The sequence below is a fragment of the Micropterus salmoides genome, unplaced genomic scaffold, assembly GCF_014851395.1.
Source record: "Micropterus salmoides isolate LMB-PRFRI ecotype aquatic unplaced genomic scaffold, ASM1485139v1 Ms_hic_scaffold_22, whole genome shotgun sequence".
NCBI classification, from domain to species: domain Eukaryota; kingdom Metazoa; phylum Chordata; class Actinopteri; order Centrarchiformes; family Centrarchidae; genus Micropterus; species Micropterus salmoides.
In genome coordinates this window covers 7,437,584-7,462,276 of record NW_024041373.1, presented here as the reverse complement: position 1 = coordinate 7,462,276, position 24,693 = coordinate 7,437,584, and the positions used below count along the sequence as shown (strand labels likewise).

At 39.0% G+C, this 24,693-nt stretch overlaps 2 protein-coding genes and 1 long non-coding RNA gene across 4 annotated transcripts in view; 1 reads left to right on the top strand and 2 right to left on the bottom strand.

Moving 5' to 3' along the window:
- The window catches only part of opn3 (opsin 3), a 32,002-nt gene extending 24,461 nt beyond the window's left edge, over positions 1–7,541 (top strand). Inside the window, exons 2-4 of one of the 2 annotated variants that reach the window (XM_038737014.1) lie at positions 3,601–3,920; positions 4,631–4,882; positions 6,743–7,541. In XM_038737014.1, coding sequence (XP_038592942.1) covers positions 3,601–3,920; positions 4,631–4,882; positions 6,743–7,012 — 842 coding nt within the window. In that variant the 3' untranslated portion in view covers positions 7,013–7,541. The remainder of the gene's footprint in view (positions 1–3,600; positions 3,921–4,630; positions 4,883–6,742) is intronic. The other variant, XM_038737015.1, reaches the window with a different exon arrangement.
- On the bottom strand, positions 29–3,704 carry LOC119916987. The gene is made up of 2 exons (XR_005447200.1): positions 3,568–3,704; positions 29–2,620 (listed from the first exon to the last, which is right to left on the bottom strand). It is a non-coding gene; the product is annotated as an uncharacterized LOC119916987 (long non-coding RNA).
- A 330-nt stretch (positions 7,542–7,871) lies between the features above and the next one.
- On the bottom strand, positions 7,872–24,442 carry LOC119916985 (kynurenine 3-monooxygenase). Its single transcript, XM_038737013.1, has 15 exons — positions 24,380–24,442; positions 23,727–23,796; positions 23,423–23,520; positions 22,712–22,801; positions 22,196–22,244; positions 20,375–20,462; positions 18,281–18,446; positions 18,068–18,139; positions 13,083–13,204; positions 12,385–12,532; positions 12,216–12,273; positions 12,031–12,113; positions 10,389–10,490; positions 10,240–10,299; positions 7,872–8,463 (listed from the first exon to the last, which is right to left on the bottom strand). Exons 1-15 carry the CDS (start codon positions 24,440–24,442, stop codon positions 8,317–8,319), a joined length of 1,416 nt encoding a protein of 471 aa, XP_038592941.1. The 3' UTR covers positions 7,872–8,316.
- Between the last annotated feature and the right edge of the window lie 251 nt (positions 24,443–24,693).

The window sequence follows — 24,693 nt, the reverse complement described above, 5'->3', positions numbered from 1 at the left end:
GTGAGAGAAATAAAATGAGGAAACGATGTTTATTTTACAAGCGTGTATTTCACATTCATCAATAGGCTGTTGTCATTTGTTGTTTAAACTTTTTAAACAATTAGTTCAAGACAAATGTATTTCAGCTTTACCTCTATTTCCCCATAATTGCTCGTTTCTCACTTATCTACTAAAATCGGATTCTGACATAATCCATAATAAATGCACCATAACGTAATGCAAATATGTAGAAGGCAGAGATGAGCTCATCCACAATATATTACTATAAAGTATATTCCAAATAAAAAAATATTTATTTATTATAAAATGTATGTAAATATAGGCTAAAGCTGAGCATCATATAGCTATTGTGCACACTTCCTCACAGAATATGTGGCCGGTTAAAATACAGATTGGGTCAAAAACAGTTTACTGACCATCCAGTCTCACTTCATAATGAGCTGCAGTAAAATCTAAAGACCTTGAAACCGTTTGAATAATATAGGTACTGATACTGATGCTACTTGTTAAATGAAATGTATGGGGTTGATTGTTCTTATGTAGATTGCACTTTTGCAATGTTGTTGTTACACATTCATGCCAATAAAGCTTTGAATTAAATTGAATAATATAGCCTATATTATAGGGGAGACCGGGGATGGTTGTAACACTGAATTTTTGTGTTAGAGCTCTCGAAGTTTGACAGAAAGTACCCCAATTTGACCACTACAAATAGCTTTGTTTCCAACTTCTCCAACTTAATCACATAACTTATTAATTGATGTCAACTATAAGGAGTTCCAGAGTTACAACCTGCCCTGCAGACAGAAATTGAGACCACAACACAAAAATGCATCTGAAGAAAATAATTGTCCATGTCGCAATACTTGAGCAGTGTGGTCCCATCAGAGAACAAAAACAACTCACCACTGACTTTTCACTAAACAATGACATTTCACAAAACAAAATATCACAAAATAACAATATTTCAAAAAATAACAATATTTCAAAAAATAACAATATTTCAAAAAATAACAATATTTCACAAAATTACATTTCACAAATAACATTTCACAAAAGAAAATTTCACTCAATAATGACATTTCACACAATAACAACATTTCACAACATTACATAAAACAAAATTTCACAAGTAACATTTCACAAAAGAAAATTTCACTCAATAATGACATGTCACACAATAACAACAGTACATAAAACAAAATTTCACAAATAACATTTCACAAACTAACAACATTTCAAAAAATAACATTTCACAGAATAACATTTTACAAAATAAAATTTCACAAAATAACGACAATTCACAAAATAACATTTGACAAAATAACGACATTTCAAAAAATAACGACATTTCAAAAAATAACGACATTTCAAAAAATAACGACATTTCACAAAATAAAAATATTTCATGAAATAACAACATTGCACAAAATATTATTGCACAAAAGAACAACATTTCTGAAAACACAACGGCATTTCAGATTACTATACCACTAACAGTGGCCCTAATACTCTACAACAACAACTTTTGGTTTATATTAACCGTTGCGTAACAAATACATTGACACTGACGGTGTTAATTTAGAATTTTTTAAATCAAAATTAGTGCTAGAGACAATTCATTATTTACTGGATATTGGAAGGGACATGTCCCTACTGTCCCTACCTAATTCTACTCTCTTGCTGTAATCTGAAATGTCATGGGGGGTTTATTGTATGTAGTTTGTATGATGCTTTGGCAATATTGTTGTTACACATTCATGCCAATAAAGCTAATTTGAATTGAATTGTAAAATGTTGTTGTGTTTTGACCCTCATGGCTAGTGTACTAATCTAATAAAAGTTTCATAGAATTCTAACGTCAACTGTATAAGTATTAATCGAAATATAGACTTTATCCAAAAAATACCTTCTTACATGAAAATCAGTGTTTTGGCTGTAATGTCTGCATACTTCTTCAAACATATGTGACATTTCACATGCAAGGTCAGGAAGGAAGCGCTCATGCATGACATTGATCACAAATTTTAGGTCATCCCTTCTTGAATGAAAGTGGTGCTTTTACAAACGTCCCTTTGTCACAACCATCCCTGGTCTCCCCTACTATTTCTTTCTTTCTTTATGAAACGGCATGTGTGTTAGTGAGCATATTCTGCAGGTCATTGCTTCATTCAGAGGAATGTTAATCTCAGCATCCATTTTTCTGTAACACATTTATTAGAAAGCATAACTGTGTTCAGCTGTGACTTGTCCTCTAAGGGTTTGTTCTCCAGGTCCCACGCCTGTAGGAGGATGAATGTGTGATAATGAGCTCATTAGGGCAAACCCTCAATCCTTTGGTGCTTTATCAGTAAACTAAACACAGAGATGCACTGGACTGTTGCCCTCTTCTTCAATCATCTTATTGTCCTTTACTTGACATTGGCTTCTTTGCACATGATCTAAAGAACATGTTTACCTGCCAACTGTGTTGATCTGGTTTTCACTGAAAAAATGTCACAGAGGAGATTTTCAAATCAAAAGCTTAAAAAGTGTGTTCTTTCATCACTGAAATGACACTGAGCAGAAAGGATGTGGTGTCCTACTGCTTTGGCCCGCACTCACATGGAGAAGGACAAACCTGCCAGAAAATGGAGATTTCAATTACAGTGACCCTTTTTTGTCATTCACAATACAGTAAAGCAGCGTAAAATGTTCAAACCGTATGTGCTGCCTGACATTTTCACATGTGAAACCCCAAGGTCAAACAGATAGCCATGGCATGATTTGGTAAGAACATCACAAATATGGAGAGCCTGGCTCCCAGCACCCATGCCTGATAAAATGAGTACAGTATGGCTCCCTAGTGACACAGGTTGTAATATTAAAAAAATGATGTGTACAAAAAGTCTATAGCTCTATCTGGGTCCTCTAATCCTCTATGTAAGAAAATGCCGTAATCCTTCCAGCTTATTTATTCCTCAGAGGAGACTGGTGTCAGTGTGCCCGACACACATGAGCCGCAGGGGCAGCAATAAGCAATAAGGCAGTTCTGTCAATGCACATCTGTCGTACTGAAGCTCTAGCTGAGTGCATAATCTGAAACAAATCACTGTATAGTGTGTTTGTAATTTGTGGGCCTGTTCATTGACACTTTTTTGTGTGTTGCTCCCATAAAATCAAGAGATGTAGAGGGTTTTACATTATGTGATTGAATGTTAGATACAGAAAGGGTATGTGTGATGTGTATTAACTAATTTAAACTTAATCAGTTTTAGATACTGTACCATGACTCTAGCTTGCAGATGTGCTGTTTATGTGCCATAGAAAAGTGGGAGCAAAATGATGCACAAGATGAACATAAGCTACAAATACTTTAATATAAGATGCATAAACCATTAGAGAGAGAGAGTGGTGTAAACATTCTCTTTCTGTGAGATTTCAAGGATTCACAACCAATGCTTGAATGTGATGTTCAGCACCAAGATGTACCAAATTGTGTTTATACAGAATATGACTCATTCAGACCAAAGAGATGCTGAGTAGCCACTGACCCAGATCTTGCAGTGAGGGCTCTGCTTTACTCACCACAGCTATCTATCTGTCTCCCTCCACTGCCAGGTATCGTTTCCATCATGACTTTGGCAGCCCTGGCCTATGAGCGCTACATCCGGGTGGTCCATGCGCAGGTGGTGGACTTCCCCTGGGCATGGCGGGCCATCGCCCACATCTGGCTGTACTCCCTGGCCTGGACAGGTGCTCCTCTGCTAGGCTGGAACCGCTACACATTGGAGATCCACCAGCTGGGCTGCTCCCTGGACTGGGCATCTAAGGACCCAAATGATGCCTCCTTCATCCTCTTCTTCCTCTTGGCCTGTTTCTTTGTTCCTGTGGGCATCATGATCTACTGCTACGGAAACATCCTCTATACAGTGCAAATGGTAAGCCATGACATTGCACTTTGCTGACTTTATGACTCTTGTCCACTTGTACTACTGTTACACTGCAGTTTTGCATTTAGCATCATCCCATAATTGTTACTTTTACAAATTACAAAGATGTTACTTTTCTTGTCATAACTTCATTCCTAGTTCCCTAGTTCCTGATTAGCATTATCTCCATGGGTTTCTGCTGCCGCACCACCAGACTGCAGAGCAGCTTTTCTCCCCAAGCTATTAGAATTTTAAACTCAAATTCACCCTCAGCACTGCATTTCTGGTTACCATTGTTAAAATTGCTTTTATATTACTGTATATTGTCTGCTACGTAGCAGAAGGGAGTTACAAACTCAATTTCACTTTACAACCTGTTGTTGTAATGTGACAAATGAATCTACCATGTACCTTGTTCTCACCTACTATACCTTCTTCTATAGTTTGCCTGGTTCCAAACCACAGTGCAAAATTCTCAGTTTTTAGTCTGTGAACTCACTCACTAAAAAGAAAAAACTCCACCACCCTAAGACAGTTGCATTGGATGTGTTCACAAATGCATTCAAGGCCATTTAAGGCCTTTCAATAGTCAAACTGGGAGGCTGCCCACCACAAACTTTGATCCACACCAGCAACGATCTGGTCACATGACATCATGTCTCATTGTTAGACCAACATCCCCCTCAGGATAGCAACTTACTCTCTCCTGTTTCTTGTAGCTGCGCTCCATCCAGGACCTCCAGACGGTTCAGATCATCAAGATCTTGCGGTATGAGAAGAAGGTCGCCGTTATGTTTTTCCTCATGATCTCCTGCTTCCTGGTGTGCTGGACGCCCTACGCTGTCGTGTCCATGATGGAGGCCTTCGGCAGGAAGAACATGGTCTCTCCCACAGTGGCCATCATCCCCTCGTTCTTTGCCAAGTCTAGCACTGCCTACAACCCCCTCATCTATGTGTTCATGAGCAGGAAGGTTTGTGGTTCTAACGTTCCTTAAATAATATATTTGAAAACTGCAGTAAAAAACAATTCATGTTTTGTTTTTTTTTGTCAATACTTCCAGTCTCAGAAATACAGTTTACCTTTTCCTTTTCTTGTTTTTAAAACATATATGCATATGTCACATACACACATAAAACCAATTGAAATGAAAGCATGAAAGCATGGTTTCCCACCCCTGTTCTGAAGGTATAGAGGGTAAATTAGGTAAACATTTAGCCACAAAATTGTGAGATTGAAAATAACGAAACAGATGAGTAACAGGGAGGAAGATGGCAAATTGGCAAAACTATCAAAAACACAATCTACATATAAATGTCTGACTTGTGTAAGACCAATGTCATACCACACAGAAAATGTCGAGTCCGAGAGTGATGGAGGAAATAAATGGTTGTTATATAAAAAGACCCAAGGAAGATGCAGATGCAAGGCTAGATAAAGAACGAGTCATATTAATACCTAGGTATTTAAACCCTGACGGACTAAATTGAAAAGGTAAATCTGACTGTTGAATTTCACATGCTACATGGGAAAACACTCACTTTTCCCCAAATGTTAAAACCTGAAAAGGTGCTGAAATTCTCCAGAATACTTAAATGGGTGATTCCTTTAAATAATGGGGAAGATCTTAATGTAATAGACAGGGGCTCGATAGCGATGGCAAAGAGCAAAGGTGATAAAGGAAAACCTTGGCGACATCCACGTTCAAGGGCAAAATAATCAGAACAAACATCATTGGTATGGACATTGGCCTTAGGGGACAAATCAAGGAGGCGAATCCATGAAATAAATCTATCACCAAATCTGAATTTCTTTAAGACTGCAAACAAGTACTCTCACTCTACCCTATCGAATGCCATTTCAGCATCTAAAGAAATCACGAATTCAGGAAGTTCAGCCGAATGTTTTGAGTAAATTATATTGAAAAGTGTACGGGTATTAAAAAACAATTGATGGCCCTTTTATAAAACCGTTTTGCTCTTTGGATATAATATGAGGATTCACACATTCTCTAGGCGGGATGCAGTTACTTTAGCTAACACCTTTACATCAGCATTAAACAGAGATAATGGTCTGTAGGAACCACAGGAGGTTGGATCTTTGTACCTTTTGAGAAAGAGAGCTAAAAAAAAGAAAAAAGAAACGATTCATGTTTGCTGGAAGGAACTGTCACAGCTGGGTCAACTTTATGACCTTAATGGAACATCAGTTAACTGTGTGCCTCTCCAGCACAAATGTCTTATTCTGTGCAGGTGGTGAGACTGGCGTCAGTGAAAAAGTTCAACATTAATTGGTCAGACCAGGTTCTCCTGCCGTCTAGAATACATTATATGTCTGCTGGAGCGTTCTAATGGGCACTTCCTGTGTGTTCAGTTGATTTTTTCCCCCTCCACTGACCACAGCTGACCTGTCTGTGGACAAATAGGGCAAATCAATGGCATCTCAATCAGGGGCGATGGTTTGTTCTCCTCTTGTGCTGCTTCAGCGTGTGGTTTGAGAATTACAACCAGGAGTAATTTTATATTTTTAAAAGAAACTTTTTTAATGAGCACGAAATAGTGCAGAAGTACATTTTTGAGAGGTAAAATTTTGCACAAATGTGGGAAAAGGTCTGCAGTTTAGTATGTTTTAGATTTTAGTATTTCTATTACATAAAGCCTTAATTTGTAGAGTCACATTTATTTTCTGTGAAGCAGTGAAATTGTCACTTACACTGGTCTTTGTTTGCTGGAATCCTTAGAGGCTGATATCAAGTGAGTGAAGTTTCATCCCTCTGTTAATTACCATCCTTTTATGTCTCCCTCTCCTTCTCTTCCAAATCATGCTCTCACAGTTCCGCCGCTGTTTGCTGCAGCTGCTCTGTTCGCGCCTCTCTTGGCACCTCAACCTCAAAGAGCGCCCCCTGGCTCCTGTCGAGCGCCCCATCCGACCAATCGTTGTGTCCAGGGCGTGCGGCAACAGGGACCGACCCAAGAAGAGGGTGACCTTCAGCTCCTCCTCCATCGTCTTCATCATCACCAGCAATGACTTCCACCACCTGGACGTGAGCTCCAAGACTGAAAATTCCAAGGAGGTTAATGTCATTCAAGTGAGACCACTATGATTCACAAGTTCCGGACTTCTCACCCCACCACTCAGTATGCCTTAGGATTTAACATGCAATTCCAAGCCAAAATAATCCTGTCTGACCTCCCTGGACATGTGTATCCACACAGTTACAGATTTGTTACAACTAGGTGTAAATATCTAACTGTCAGCCCAAGAATTAAACTTAAACTTTCCTGACAGTATTCCAAGCAGGTAGTATGAAAGTGTGACATCCTCATCTAACATCAACTGTGGTGATATAAGTACATTATGTAGTTAACAACTAGTAATATATTTCTCTTAGGAAAAGAATCACACTTATTTGTCAAATATGCCACACAGTACATGCGACAACTGCAGAACTGTGTTGGGTACTTAGAGGCCAGCTGTGTTATGGATCAACATGTAATAGCTGATTTTTTTTTGGTTGGTACCCAACTGTGTGTAACACAGAAAATAAGCCTTAGCTCCTTAGCCATAAACCATAATGCACAAACTGACATTATTGTGTATGGATTCAATAAAGAGATGCTATTTTAAGCTACCTTGCTTGTGTACCTTATCTCTATTTCAATCAAAATTTCCAGTGTGTCGAGAGCTATCACAGTGAAATGACATTTGGGTGATTTATATGTAGGAGGACTACAGGAGTGTAATTAGATAAGAGGAGATGAGACTGGGACTCAGTATACTGCAGTGAGACACACTCCTTTCATAACCTCCTGGGCTGTCAGCTATGAATAGACGTGATGAATGGATTTCCATAGCTGATAAAACCCTTATTCAGTGATGAAGTGAGTTATTAGATTTTTTTTCCCGAACATGTTAAAGAAAGAACAAAACAAGAATAAACAAAAATATTAATAGCAAACAAATACAACAAACAACTTCAATATTTAATGTCTAAAAAGGAGTAGGACAAAGTGAATATTTATCAAGTCCTACACTCTTTTTTAAAATATTTTATCAATAAACTGGTAAACATTAACATTCGTTTACTTATTTAACGATATACATGTTTTAATTTACTCAATACAGTTGAAATTTCTCTCAAATCGTGTTGACTTTCTCTCATTGGAAACAGCTTTTGGATACTATATTAGGTAATAACTGATTTTTGCTTTGTCTGTGAAGTATAAAATCTTATTATCAATCATTCTCTATAAGTTACAACAATCATGTTTTCAGTACATTAAATTGCCTGGCAGAGCCTTCATTGATTTCATTAGAAGATTCAATCAAACTCTAATTAAAATGGGGATCCTCTCAGTTCATTCTTGCGTTTGATGCTCCATTCTTTGCACTTGTCACTGCCAGTGCTCACGGTGTCCTGAGGGCAACAAGCCTGTTCCACATTTTCTCAGTGGAGAGGACGAGCTTGTTGATATCAGGAGGATTTTTAATGAGCAGGTAGGAGCCTCCCAAAACAGCTCCTGCAGCACTGAACAGCAGGCCACGGTTTATCACCTGTGAAAAATTTAAAATAAGCTTGAATTCAGTCTTGTCAGCTTTATGCGCAAACACTTATTGGTCCCTCACCCCCTCACCTAAGGCTGAATTCTATTTTGAGTCTCTCAAAAGCATTAAGCACATTTTAACAAAAGAATGCCCTGTCATGCTTTACCTTACATGGGTCCCAAAGTTTTTAAACTGCTTTGTAGAAAGGAACTGACATGTTACTATACATTTATAAGAAGGCCTTATTGTAATTGGAGCTAATTATGGGGAAATGGAGTCAGTATACCTATATAATATTTTATTCAGTGCCCAATACATCAGCTGAACATGTAAAAATGTTTCTTCTAATCATACCATTACATACATTTACAAGCATACAATCAAACAAAACAAAGCATACAATTCAACAAATGTGAAGAATAAAGTTTCCAAGAATAAATGAATATTTACTTGGGTTTAATGGATCTTGGTTTATAAGAATTTAGCAGTTCTTCCTGCAACTGACTATTCTCAAATAACGCACTCGCAAGATAATGTCTATATTGTTTTTTACTACTTTAGTAATAAAAAACAGTTCTAGTTAATTTGATGACAACACTGAAAATCAATCAATCAAAATGGACTATGGTAGTTAACTGGCACACCTTAAATGAAGATGTCTGTGAAGGTTCTCAGTCATCCAAGTCATAGTTATCCGAGGAATGTTAAAATCCAGGGCAGCTGGACTGGTTGAAGATACTGGAAGACGTCTGGCCTCTCACTGAAAAACTTCTTCATTGAAGAAGTTTTTCGGATGAGGCGAAACGTATGTGAGTATCATCTTCAAGTGTCTTCAAACAGTCCAGTTGACCTTGATTTTAACCTTCCTTGGATCTTAAGTGAAGGGTTCTCTCATCATTCATTTTGAGAGATTGATGTCCACATAGCAACAACATTAGGAAAAAGCCTTGCTAGCGGCTCTGTGAGGCTGGTGTTTTGTCCTAAATGCTAACATCAGCATGTTAACATTCTCATTTTGGCAAAGCAAATGTGCTGATGTTTAGCAGGTATAATGCTGATCATGTTCACCATCTCAGCTTAGCATGCTAACGTTTGCCAGTCAGCAATAAACACAAAGGTAAAGTATGTGAATGTTCGTTTTGTATGTATTTGGTAGTCACCTGCATGGGAGAAATTAAACTTTGACCTAATGGCATTTGTGCTAGATGACAACAAATTTCATGTCAATCTTGTTGAGATATTTCACTCAAAACAATTAATATAAACCACAGACTTCTATTTTTCCATCAATATCACACTATTTTATTAATTTGTTACATGTTCTACTACTGTACTGTATTTGCCGCTTCATACAGCAGTTTTTCTTCCCTCCATAAAGGTCATTTTGCCCTTTACACCCAGACATCCCTACGGGTTTAAACAATTTACAGGGGAGGCTGTGAAATCCTTGCTTTCCTACTAACAGTGGAACATTTAGAGCAGAGGCCATCAGAACAGTTCACATCACACAGTTCAACACAGAGCCAAGGACTCATCTACACCCAAATGGGAGAAAGCAGAAACATTTCTCTGTGCATCACAGCTCTGAGTTTGTGGTAGAATAAATGAAATGTTTCTAAAAGGGGGTGTATTTACCCAGTGAGAATCACATTTGCCTTTCATGCTCTGTGCTGATAATAGCGCGACTTCAAAAGAGTGCCAAATCACAATACTAAGATGTTCAAGTATGAAATATGCAAAAAGCAAACAGTATGCAAGCAAGAACTAAACAAAAGAATGTCTTACTTTTTCTTGCCAATGCCAGCGTTCCACGGCTTCATGGTACCTTGTCCTTGTGAAAGTGACCTGGAGACAGTGAAGGGCGACATATGAAATTGATTTTGCCTTAGACCAAGCAATGTGTCAGTGATCATTTTGTTTATTAGGACACTTACCATTGTGTAAAGCGGTATTATTGTATTTGGCATGAGGAAGTGGAGGAAGTTATCAACACGTTTTCTGAAAAGGAACCATTTGGAGTTGACATGGGCTCGCATCTAAAAAGAAAAAGCACATGTGTCAGTGAAGCGAACCATCTGTCCTTCGTATTGTAATGTTAAGTAAATCTTACAGCCATATCAGAAACTCCAGACAGTCTCCTCTACTCTCTTGGCCATAACTGCAGTAGAGGGATGATTAAGCTAGAGCAACATGCTAGGGTCAATTTTAAGGTCTATTAGAATAACGAGAGTGCTCGGACCAATTATTGAGTGCATGAATTTTACAGTAAGCAGATGGTTCAGGAGCTGTCTACCAGTCAGATGTGAAGGAGAGTGCAAATATCTACAGATAAGGGGGTTCACTCTAATTGCTGGTTTTAAATTAGCTGACTGGTAACAGCAAATGCTGTTAAATATCAAGGATTCAGTCTGGAAGTGTTGTTGTCTTTTGTCTTTGAGCCACTTAGCTCTTAGCACCTTCACAGTGAATCACTGTTTGTGTATAGTAGACTGAATCACTCTCAATCAGTCACTTCTTGAGATTATTGCCTACAGTGTGTGGTGCATTAGTTAGTGGTCATTACTTGATCCATTCCCAATGGTGGAATGTAACTAAGCACATTTAATCTAGTATTTGAAATTTTGAGGTACTTGTTCTTTCCTTTTTATTATTATTCCTTTTTCCATTTTAAGCACAACAGAAATTTTATGCATGTATGGATTGTTTTTACTTCACCACAATACATTTATTTCACAGCTGTAGTAAGGAGATCCAGGTTTTACATGTAAAACAGAAGATCAGCCCAGGATTAATGGTGAATGACGTTTTGGCCTTATATCTACTTTGTATACAATGACATAGGTCCAATATCCACTCTCATTTTTGTTCTGTTTTTCTGCCTCTTTAGCTGCTAAATGCTCCACTATGTTCACCAGCTAGTTGCTAACTTTTTCTGTCTGCTGTTTGGTCTGAGCAGGTAGTCGAAAACAACGTTGATGCGAGCATCAACTGTGGGCCAGTAAACCAAAACAAACAGTTATATATAAAGCTCTGCAGAGCTGAGGGGAACTGCAGTTGGTGATTATTCTCTGTGGGTTGATCACTACAAGCGACATCTTTCACGTCACACATCATTACTCATTTGATCCATTTTTATTATAAAAAATATGAATCAAGCTAAAGCTAAAGTTAATGACTTACCTGAATGCAGTTTATTGATAAATATAAATATCTGACTAATTTTTTTTACATGGTTCATTGATTTAGAAGGAATTGGAAGGAATATTTACAGTGTTTACAGGTCATATTTACAATCATAAGTTAACTTTTAAAATGCATAAAAATCTAATTTATACTACATTGGTAATATCTGAGAATAGTTGACTATGATTGTTGCTTCCTATTAACTGCACTTTCATTGCTTGAGAATATTCTGACGAGAAAGTAATGTTGGGGGCAGTCAGGCAAGTAGAGTGTGCAGTTAATCAATTCCTAATAGATACCATAACCCCCATTTTAAAAGTGGCAATGTTGTGTATTTTAAAGTATGAGGTTTAATTTGACATTATAATGAATACTTAAATAAATATGCATTACTTCAACATAGTTGTACATGGCCAGGTCTGCAATTGCGTGGTCATCTGGAACTCGCACCCTGGAATACTCTGGCAGCACAGCACCTAGGCGGATCCAAAGAGGAAAACAGACAGATTTCTTATGAATTGTCAGTTCATTCTCTCTCTGTGTCTCATTTAATCTTTGTTCTTTTAAAAAGTACTTACTGAAATCCTCATTGAGCTGTTCCATTATTTCTTCAAAGACAATGCAGTCCTCAAAGCCCTATGAAGCACGAATGGATGAATGAGTCTCCATTTAATTAATTCTTTTCTGCTTTTCTCTTCCTCCTTTTCTCTTCCTCCTTTCTCTTCCTCCTTCCTCCTTGTTACTTACAGCGTTCATCCCCTGCCCATAGAAAGGTACCACTGCATGGGCTGCATCACCCATAAGAACACATTTGTCTCCAATGTGATATGGGGAGCACTTGACAGACACCATGGCCTGCCCAGGCAATCGGAAATAATCCCTTTTGAGATTATCACTGCGGGACACAAATGGAAGTTAAAAATTACAAACTCATTTCAGGCTATTCGTTTTGACAGTCGTATGTTTCGAAACAACAGGCTCTGGTTTTTGCTTGCAACAAAAGCGTCTGTCACATCTGAGTAAGCTAAAACAACCATGCTCCGTCTGCCCTGGTGAAGTTAAACAGCCAAACAGAGGAACAAAAGCATGCGTTGAGTTGTTTATGCCTGAGCACTCCAAATAAAGCTAACTCAGAGAGGAAGTGAGTGAATGAACGCCTTAAGGGATTCTACAGTTCATGCCTCCACTCTCCCTCCGTCACCCACAACAGACGGTTCACCCCAAATTAAAACCTTCATTGCACAAAGCCTTGTAACAGTAAGGCTGCAATTTCACACTTCATAGATCATGGCAGTGAGATGACAGGATGATGGGAAATTTAAGTGTTTTTGAAGACGACATGGCAGGTTGGATGAAGAGATAGAGGCAGAGGGGGAGAAAAGGGGGAGACAGAGACAGACAGTGGGAGGGGGGGGGGGGGGGGGGGGTTGAGAAAGTCCACTTACACTCCTATTAGTGGTATGGCGTCAGGGAAGTATTTCTGGAAAAACTCGATGACTTCATCTCCTGTGGTGATCTTCTCAAACTCCTCAAAGGGCATGAAGAGGGTACAGGTAAATGTCTTGTCCTAAATTTGAAAACAAACACAGTGCACAGTGATGTTAGCCCTCAACCCCACACACTTCTTGCAAATTAAATTGAGTCATCTTTATTTACACTAAGACAAAACACTTGGTTACAAGATGCTTTACAAGAGGGACTTTTAAGGTAAAAATATTTTAAATATAGTACAATATTTGCCTTTAAAATGTAGTAGCAGTTTAAAGTAACATGAAAAAATGGAATGTAAAGTACAAACACCTCAAAATTGTACTCTAGTACAGTAAAGGTACTTACTTTCCACAACTGATGGTCACAATGACCATGGTCACATGCTGATTTTTAGCAGCTGTAGTGTTAACCATACGCATCACCATATTCAGTGTGTAAGCATGCAAACATTTGCTAATTAACACCTTATTCAAAGTACAGCTGAGGTTATTGGGAATGTCTGCAGGTATTGCAATGTTTGCAGGTATTTGGTAATAAACCATAGTACTGCAAACAATTAGAGCACAATTATAAAATCTTTATTTTGACTTTTCCTTAATTGTTTTTGTAGAATATCTAAACTAATGCATTTGTGTTGTTCAACTGTCTGGGGTTCCATTCACAAAAGTTTCTATATTCTGTATGCTGATGATGCAATGTAACACAAATACAGTGTGCTAAAATATCTTAGCACATAAAATATTCTTGACCCAAGATTCACTTACTTTGCTATTCACAAAGCTTTCAGGTGTATCCATGCAGGAAGACACGGCCAAAGGTTTCGGGAACAATTAAGTAAGGGGACCTTGCATTTAGAATAATTTATCACACGTGTTCTCAAGGTCATCATTGACCCCTTGCACTCACAAATCAAGCATCCTTTTGTACATGCTGCATCCTGTGGTATACTGTGTTATGACAGAAAATTGTGTCCTCTTACATTTAATCTTTTATGTATGTTCTTTTATTATTATTATTATTACTATTACTATTATTGTTATGTCTTATATATATATATATATATATATATATATATATATATATATATATATATTGTGTTTTCATCCTTAACTTTTCCTATACTCGGTATGTTAGTCCGTGCACATTTACTAGGGTTTAGGTCAGAGCTGTGAGATTGTTTTGGTGTTTTCCCCTTATTGTTGTTCCTCTCCTCTCCTGGAATGTTCATTCAAGGCCAAGAGAGGATCTCTGTTCCCCAAAACATAGAAACCTAGACTGTGTAAATGATTATGCATCCCTTTGCTCAGGGCCAGACGCCCGAAGCCACCTTAGGTGGCAGGTCTCTGGACCAGCTGTATATGTGTTTTAGTACTTCTGTTTATTCTCTTCTATTAATAAATTCTTCAAAGACAGCAGTTGGTTGTAACTCAATTCTTTGCTCAACCCCTCACCAGGAATATAATTTCCACGACAATTTGGCGACCCAGATGGGACGGATGAGGGATTCGGACTCTGTTGAAGGACAGAAGCCAGCTTAAAATCCTCCCAGTAGGGGAGAAGCTGTGTTCAGCAGAGCCCGGATCTTCGCACCGTTCCAGAAAGAAAAGGAAAAGAACTTAACGGTGAGAAATGAGTAGATAATCAGTGAAAAGATAAAGACATCCACTGCTAGTGCACAGAAGAAAATGTGCTCTGCTCCAGTAAAAGTCCGATAAAGAGACCTTGGCTCTCCCTCCAGATTCCCAGAGAAAGAAATGCCAAGAAAATAGGAATATTGACATTTAGGACATTGTTAAATCCATGCCTCACGTGACCAGACTGACCGAAACCTTTGACAGCTCCACAGACACAGCTGGAGCAGTTTGGATAAGATTGTCAAAGAGTATGGCCCACAATGACTGAGATAAACACAGCATTGAAGAAAAGCTGGACTTCCACAAGATCAGCATTACGATAAGATAAGATGTTCCTTTCTTAATAACCATCATTATCATCATATGTCACTCCAGCCAGATAAGAAGGAAAGCAGTTAGAAGTATGCTGAGTACAGCAAAGCACAATGCACAGTCCAGAATTACCACTGGATTAAGTTCTGCCTGTATGATGCAGCCCAGCAGCTGAACAGCAAGAACAGACTGAATCATGTAGGACTCTCCTAGTCCGTATGACCATATCCTACAGCGGCCTGGAACAAGATGCAATGAGACCCTAAAAGTTATGAGTTTGAGTAGTCCAGAAACTGCTGCTGGAGTAATGAAGAGTATTTCACAGCATGTGACATCATGGAAGACAGACAGCACGAAAGAGCATGCTTAACATACAGAAGATCAACATGAAGACAAAGCAAGAAGACAACTGTCAAAAGAAAATGATTGGTGCTGTATCAAGCCATCCTGGTACAAAGAAATGGACAGTAAAGAGGGATAGGGCAAAGTAAAGGGCAAAAGTGGACATTGGAAAAGAGATTTTGCACAATTTCTAAAACAGACTGGCAAGAAAAAAAAAGGAAAACACATGGACTGAGCTGGAGGGGGCGGGACGGACGCTAGTGACAGGATCCAGCGTTACAACCTCTCACAGATAAAGTAAGAATCTTAAAGACATTGAAACTAAAATGAATACCATATTAAGATCTTAGTAAGTAATACTAAACTTGAACATCCAATGTTTGTAATGAATACTGAGCACTGGGAAATTATCAGATTAGGTCAAACCAAGCAGGAAGAGGGGCAGATGTTGTATATATGGTATTATGTGGTATGTGATTTTGATGAAACATGACAAAACTCATTTCGGCAACCAGAGCACTGGGAATGGGGAGAGAGGCTGATCTCTAAGGCAAACACACACACATGCACACAGACACCCCTGCTGCTGCATGCAAGGCGTAGGCAGAAACACACACACATAATCAGACTTTTGAATACATTCCACTGCACAGTAGTCTACACAATTCAGGTGGACAGATGAGATTATAGGTAAATTATTGACAAATAAATTAGGGACAGCTAAAGAGAGATAGACAGAGATTTCTCTATTTAGAGTACATATTATCTGGACACAGGGAGCTGCCGCTGTTGTGTTGTTTCTCTATTTTTTCCCCCCTAATTTGAGCGGTTTCAAAGGGTAGTGACATGGGTAAATCAAGTGATTTGGAGCTGGAAGGAAGGGGGGAGATGGGTTCTTACCCGGAGTCGGCTGACTGACGAGTGGCCAGTGGTTGGTCCCGATAACCGGGAAAGCAAGGGTGGTGATGTAAACAAGCCTGTTTTGACACGCATTGTTGTGGTTCTGAGTACCGGTGAACTAGTTCCAATAAGATCTTTTCCATACACCACGGGTAGACATTCAACATGACCTCATGTCCGAGGTGCTACCTGAATGAGAATCTAAAAAGATATCTACTAAACAAGAAGCGCTTGAATGTATTAAACATGTTTGTTTGTTTGTTTGTTTGTTTGTTAGTGATTCAAAGGCCGAGTTATGTTTTGAATTCACTGTTACAGGCTGGAGTCACCATCCTCTGTGATGACTCGCCTGCCCACTCCCACAATTTTCCATCAAAAGGAAAACTGTGGGGAAGTCCAACCAACAGAGCAGAGTGGTAGGACATGTGATCACAGTGAGAGTACATCTCTCCCTCTCACTGCGTACAAGCCTTTTCCATCCATTCCAAAACCAATCACCATAAAGAGGTGATGACGATTTTGTTTATAAAATGGTTAAAAGATAGACCATGATTCATGGTGAAAAACAGAGCACTTGACCGACTTGTATCTGACGTCACTGAGATGACAGAAGCCTCACTGACTGAAAAGGCTCTCCACAGTCCGCCGTACTTGGGGACTACCAAGACCTGACCTTTGACCTGCGTTTGTCACAGTCAGATTGTTTTGGTGTTTTCCCCCTCTTGTTGTTCCTCTCCTCTCCTGGAATGTTCATTCAAGGCCGAGAGAGGATCTCTGTTCCCCAAAACTTAGAAACCTAGACTGTGTGAATGATGATGCATCTCTTTGGTCGGGGCCAGACACCCGAAGCCGCCCTAGGCGGCAGGTCTCTGGACCAGCTGTATTTGTGTTTTAGTACTTCTCAGTTTATTCTCTTTTGTTAATACATTCTTCACAACGGTTGGTTGTGACTCAATTCATTGCTCAACCCCTCACCAGGAATTTAATTTCCACGACATACTGTACACACCTTACACTTGCTTTATTTTAATACAGGTTGAAATGACTTTCATGGGTCTAAAACAAACCTCCATGCTGAACTCATTCATAGAATCTTCCATCATCAGTGCAAATGTCATAGCCAAACTCCACCCAGTGCAACTGATGGATGAAAGTGCACTGGGGTTGTGGGCATGCCATTATGTGCTCATCTGAGCAGGTCCTATCTATCAACATCACAAACTCCTCCTCTGTGACCTTTTAGCGCTGCCTCTGTTACCGTGGTATCCTCAGCAGCAAGGATGTATTTTTTCTCCTCACCCATAATGTCCCTGGGAACTAGGGTGGTGAGTGAAAGTCAGCTGCTTTAGCCTGGCCCCACTGCAGAGACAGCCAAAACTGTTGTGCTGAGTCAGCCGTGCAGAAAAATCATTGTGAGATTAAAATGGACAGGAGAGACGGAGAGAAGTGTGCCAAAAACACACAGCGACTGTTGAGACACTGATGGAAAGGAGGACACAACTGTTGTGTGAAAAGTAGGTAAGATTTCTGAGGAGTAAGCCTCTACTGGCGATGAAGCATCTGTAAATGAGCCTAATTAACGCTATGAGGACGTCCAATCATGCCCTGAAATTATCTGAAGTGATAATGCCTCTGTCTATCTGCAACATCTAGCTTTTGCAAAAATAAACAGGTTACCATTGCTCACTTTACAGCGTAGAAATAGTGCAGCTAGAAAACACATGAGAGAAGAAAATGAAATTCACTCTCACCAGGTTGGGCAGGGCGATCATCATGAATGTGTTTCGCGGCCAGATGTGCAGATAATTAGGCTTCATGGCAAACTGGAGATGATGATGAAAGTGGGACAAACAAAATGAAATCAACAAGAGGACATCTAGAATGGTGCCTAAACAATGTGAGTCAAATACTATCAGCATTTCACCGCCTTCAGTTAAAGAAGTGGTACTTTACTGACGACTGACCTCTCCATTTTTGGGTGGCATGGTGAGCTCCATGTAGCCGTGGGGGATGTAGGTCTGGCTGTAGTTGAAGCGGCTGCGGCGGAGGAATTGCTTACGGATGGCAGAAAAAGCTCCATCACAGCCTACAATCAGGTCTGCCTTGATCTGCTCCTTGGACCCGTCTGACCTGAGAAATATATCAGTAACATGACAAATTACTAATTAATTAATGTACGATATACTGACACCCATATGTATTTCAGCTAAATAACTTTAGCTTTACTAGATTCTTACTTGGTTTAACAGGTTAATCCTATTTTTCTCCTTTAGCCTGAGGATTCTTAACATCACAAAAAAAATGCAAGTAAACACACTTCTATTCTGATGCCTACACACCTGTCAACCAGGCTGAAACTCAGGTGTGTAAAAAGTGTTCCTTTGCGGATGTTTAGCCTGAGAATATGTGGTAAGTGTGGGGCCCTCGGGATATGTGCTGCAGGTTTGATTTAGGTCTAATGCAGACTGAGGGCTGTATGTTTGAGCTTTTCTTTCTCACACTTTTCATCATACACACAGGAGACCTTATTATTATTGATGATTACATTAGGACACTGAAATACTTTTAGAAATTCTCCTATGTTATAACTGAAGATCTTTATTCGGCAAGGGCAAACTTTAAGATTAATTTTAAAATCAGAAGTTATTTTACTAAAATAAGCTTTTTATAAAAACAGTATTTCATGCGCCACATCCTGTATGAGGATGTTCATTGTCATTATTAATATTATTAGTTCAATGACCAGCTTTATTTTCACACAGAAATTACAGTTGTATATAAATAGTAAACGTGCACATCGACCAATAAATCATAAAAAATTGATCTAGTACATCTGACAACATAAGGTTTCCTTATCACAGTGTTTTAGACAAAGTGACAATCCTTGTGGCACATTGTGTCTGTCCACCGCAGTGACAAAGATATCATACCTAAAGAATGATCAGATTATAATATTAAATAGTGTTTAGAGATATTCTAAGAACTTATTAACATGTTATTAGATTTACAACAATATACAAGTTATAGACCAGATTATGAGAAGAAAGCAGATTATTTACATTTATTTCATGCTGATAGCGATCTCTGAATATTTCCTGGCCAGTATGGAAGGCCGATGGTTATCACAGTGGTATCAGGCTCAACATTTACATTTAATTATACAAGCTGGAGGGAGTACATATGAGGTGTCACAGCTCAACTACAGGGTAGAGGGAGGGATGTGTCCTGCGTGAGTAAAGTGCAAGCCAGGGTGACTTTCGGATTCAAGGCACGCTCAAGGCCTTTAGGTGAAATCTGATTTAATTAGAGTGCATGAAAGGGTTTGTTCACTGTGGCAATAACTGCACAGTGACTCATTCGAAAATACGTTTTTAACTTGGTGCTTGTTGGAACACCAGGCATAGAAATGAATAAATAAATAGAAATACACACAACATACATATCAAATGGATTTCAACACATTTTAGATAAGGCTGAATTCAATTTTAAAACTCTGTGATCACATTAAACAGCGTTTAACTGTGTCACTAATTCACTGCACGGCTTATTCCCACAGCTAAAAAGACCTAGAGGTGTTTCAATGTTAATTGGGTTGTAAATTGTCTGTCACTTTTACCTCAAGGACAACCAATTACAGAGCTACTCAAAACTCACACACAGAGGCTTCAAAGGCAGCATGTTTATGAACCTCCCGGATCTCAGGCAGCTAACATTTACAAAGCTGCATGTGTTTCCATGTAGGAAGACACAGGAAACATGATCAACAAAAAGTCTTGTGAAAACAAAGCAGATCCTCCTCTTAGTTTATCCATATTATGTGTGTGTATGGAGGAGGGAGGTCTGGCTTATGCTACCTTCGGAAACACCAGTTGAGCGTGGAAGGCTCTTGATTTTTGGGACAGTTGTTAATGTTTTGGGTTACTGCTATTTTCCAGGAAATTCGTGTAACTCAATGTAATGTCTCCAAAATCGACATAAGTAAACGTGTGTGTGTTTGTTTATGTGTGTATGTGCTGTGAGTTCAGGGGTGTACATATGTAAGATCAGTTACTATTTACCTGAGAAAGGTCATTAGCCCTGTTTCAGCACTCCAGTCCTGCAGTTTGTGGTCAAAGTTCAGCTTTGTGTTTGGATATGTCTCTGCCGCTGTGGGAGTAAAATGTTACAAAAGGAGCTTCACATACGCAGGCGTGACATAACACATTTGTGAAAATCGACATTTTGGTTGTTACACTTTCCGAAATCTCTTTATCTCAATGTTCATTCCCATGCTATCACACATTATCTCCAAGCGTACACGGAGGCACTTCATAAATATTAGGCAAAATCCTTTTAACCAGAAAAGACTAACCCATCCCGTGGCATCCCCTGACATACTCATGCAGTTTAAAGCCTTGCATTAAGTTAACGCACAGGGAGTATGTGAGGCTCAGCTCGCTAGCAAACAGCATCCCTCAGGACAGTGGGTGTGAAGACAGAGCACATGTTTTAACTTGGAAAAAGTTGAATTTATTAGCAATAAAAGGTACTGTTGCTCACTTCAATACACTAAGGGGTTTAGCTGCTACAGACCTTTTTGGTCTCTTGTGACCAGTAGTAGCTTATGGCGGCTAATGTTAGCTGAAGTTAGCAAACACTGGGTAAATATTGCAGTTTATTGACTTTATGGCTGTGTCTGAAACCACTCACTCACTATTCCCTATATAATAGACACTCAGTAGTTAACTGTATAGAGAGATTTCAGACACTTCGATCACTTTGCATCATCACAGACAGGTGTATAGTTGCACAGTGGTATATTTAATATTATATATACATAATTTCAGCATTTATAAAATATTTTTTTATAGAACAGCATTTTATTGTGGGATTGTTAGCAGAACATATTGTACATGCCAAGGACATTACTTTTTTGTTACATTGTGGGAATATTTTAGGGTAATGTTGCTATGTAGTGCATAAAGTTCACATTCAGAACTTGCACCATCAAATAAAATGGCGGAAAGTGAGTGCAATATATGGTAAATGAACATTTTTGACACAGCCCATAACTCTTCCCCACTTTTGCTACTGTTACAATACGTTTTAGCAAGTATCATAATCCTGTAAATTGTTACTCGTGGCCAGGGGTGCAGGACTGGGGGAGAAAGTGGACTGAGTGATACTACAACAAATAGCCATCGATGCAGGCAGGGGCCCAAAAAAATGCTTATGTACAGGTCCAGATCGATCCTAATCATTTAACATTATTAGAGAATATGTTCTGCTGTATATCTGAGAATACACAGGTATTAAATGACATGACATTAAGTTGGGACTCCTAATTTAATTCCTAATACATTACATGCTGTGGGCCTATGTACTGTAAAGTGCTTTGCTAGATAGGCTATTCACTTATTAGTCACATGAAAAATACGGGGGGAGACTGTTGGTTAGAATATTACTGTGGTTATATGAGAGCTTTTTAACCTATTTTGGCCCAGTCACACTTCGAGGTCACATAGACAGACCTAAAATGAGAAAAATCTTCACAACTTCAAATTAGCTCTTTCACTTCTTTAACAAATTTTTGCTTATTTGTTCATGAGAGATGACATTTAGGCTAATATAGTGCTGTTCAGTTCAGACTTGTGCCGTGTTGAAAGTGTTGACCTAGTTTAGCCATCAGATTAACATAAAGGGGTGCATGTCTGAAAGGGGCTAAAACTCTTTGAGTCAAATTTTGCAGTATGTTTTTGTGGGAAAAGGGCATAATTTGAATGTCAAATTGCTATTTTTCTATTTGGTTATTTCAGCACACATCTTATGACATTGTGTTCAGTGTTTATGCTCCAAGACTATTTTGACTGAATTATGCAAAGCCACTATAATGTCCTTACCTGTTAGCAGTTCTTTGTTCAGATTGGCTCGGTCTACTGACAAGATGAACTGAGAGGAGAACAATGTATGTATGACAATGTATGACAGTGTAATTCTATAGGTACCAGGCCTTCAAAAAGAGAACTGTGACACTGTTCATTAAAAATGGGAACAGGAAGCCTCTAGGTTTTATACTCTGTGTACATTCATGAATCTACATGTTTCACTGTCTTACTTGGAGACAAGTATGTAGATTCATGAATGTACACAGAGTATAAAACCTAGAGGCTTCCTGTTCCCATTTTTAATGAACAGTGTCACAGTTCTATTTGTTTTATTAACCATATAAATCCCCAAGAGAAATTCCTGCATAACTGGCAGCAATGTAATTAAAAACAGCTATTTTCAGACAGACTAACTATACAAATAACAGGGACTTCTATTGACGTGTGGCAAAATGTCAGACTGACACCACAAGTTGTAACTTGTACTGATTGCATTATATAAAGTTCACATCACAACAATGGCCAGCTTACCTGGCCTTTCTTGCCATAAGGGATCGGGGACTGTTTCCCACTCAGAGAATGGATCATTCTTGCATGCATGGGGATTCCCTTGGAGACAATCTGAGGACAAATTATTAATAGAGGGAGTTACATTTTTAAAATGACATTCAGGATAATTGATTCTGTATAGTGTTATACGTTGCATTTGCAAAATCCATGTTTTCAGTCTCAATTTAAAAGTGGTCTAAGTGGAAACAGGATACCATTCCGTGGACACTCAGGCTAGTCCATGTGGTCACCCCATATCTGCCTTGAAAATATATTGGAAACCTCAAAAACCAAGCCTTGTTTAGTCATGCTGAAAAGTCATGCAAGTGTTAAAAAAAGGGTGTGATGCAGAGTTCTCAGGCGTGCATAACATTGTCAGCATAGCAAATATGGACCAACAAAAAGATTGCTGACCTCAGAATAAAACATCTTACTTGGTCTGGGAGCAAAGAAAGATGGACAGATTCCCTGGGGCCTGGCCATGTGTTTAATATTTCATTATCAGAAATACAGCTAAACTAAAAAAGGAAGGGTTTCCACTTACTTGCATCCACTATGATGTGTGGTCGAAGAGGACTCATACAGTGAAGCCGATGAACAAGCACTACACTGTTCATCATACCCCTGCGGTCCTGGGAGAAACCTTACTTTCTGCTTTACTAGATAAACAGTAAGTATATTTAATTAGCATACCTTCTCCTCCATTCCAACATGCTTCAATGCTTGCCGGCCCCTGTGAGATAAAGCCAGGTTGATGCTTCTCCCCTTCACAATTTTGGACTTCCGGATATCTGAACAAATTCAGACACAATTTTTCAAGAGAGCCTTTGTGGAATTTTGATTATCTGTTGAAAAACAATATTTCTATTCACCTATGTGTGTATACTGTTCAGGAATATTGTAATTTGATGTGTGGCTCTACGTATGCCTCAGAGAGGGCAGTGATGTGATAAAGTTATTTGCTTAAGTAGGTTTTAAAGAGAGCTTTGAATACAACCTTCCCGAGTTTCAAAGACTTCCACATTAAAGCCTCGTTTGGCAAAGAAGCAGGCATTCAGAGATCCAACCTAAAGGGTGAACGGGAATCAGGAGAGTTCTTTAACAATCTTGCCAAAATCACTGTGCTTTAATGATACATGGACTGTACTTGCTTAGCGCCTTTCTAGTCTTCTGACCACTGGCGCTTTACACTACATGTCAAATTCACCCCATTCATACACTGATGACAGAGGCTGCCATGCAAGGTGCCAACTGCTCATCAGAAAAAAAATAATCATACACCCACAGCCACACAACCCGATGCCACAGCCTTCAGGAGAAAGGTGGGGTTCAGCAAGGACACTTTGACATGCAGGCTGGGATTGAACCAGCGATTATAGGGTGTCCTGCTCTACCTCTAAGCCACAATCACCCCACTTTACACTGTCATACATAAATATTGAATTATACAATATGATCACTATTTAGGCTGCATAGCCATCCCTAAACACTCTTTTGTACCCTTATTCCCTTTATTCCACACTATAAAATGAAAGTATTCTTCTTTCCAAAGAGGACAGTTGCCTGTCAATATGTATTCAAGAGATCTAAAGACAGTTTAAGACAAGAGGTACAGTGAATTAACATTTCACTTTCATTTTCTTTTCTTACCAAACCACCGCCAACAACTGCTACAACTTTTTTCTTGGTGGATCTGTCGGTTGATTTCTCCATTGTGCCCCTTCTCTTGTGGTCTGACCCTCTCAATATCCAGTTTGAAGTGATTTACTGGAGTGGGTAAATATTTAAAAGAGGAGGAGCAGAGCGAGTCCCATGAATGTCATTCTCAATCAGTTAGTTCCCCTTTCAAAGCAAACACAAGGAAAAGATAGACCTAACTGAGGACAGATAGGCTACTCCGTGTACTTTAGCCAGCTAACGTTACTTTGGGTTGAATAAGAAAGGTTTACAGGTCCGTGTCAGAG

What these genes read in the sequence shown, in the direction of transcription:
- LOC119916985 (XM_038737013.1), bottom strand. Translation starts at nt 24,442, where the DNA reads ATGGAGAAATCAACCGACAGATCCACCAAGAAAAAAGTTGTAGCAGTT. An exon ending in CAGTTGTTGGCGGTGGTTTG is followed by an intron (nt 23,797 to 24,379) that starts GTAAGAAAAGAA and finishes TTCACCCTTTAG; the next exon opens with GTTGGATCTCTGAATGCCTG. An exon ending in TAATACCGCTTTACACAATG is followed by an intron (nt 10,300 to 10,388) that starts GTAAGTGTCCTA and finishes CACTGTCTCCAG; the next exon opens with GTCACTTTCACAAGGACAAG.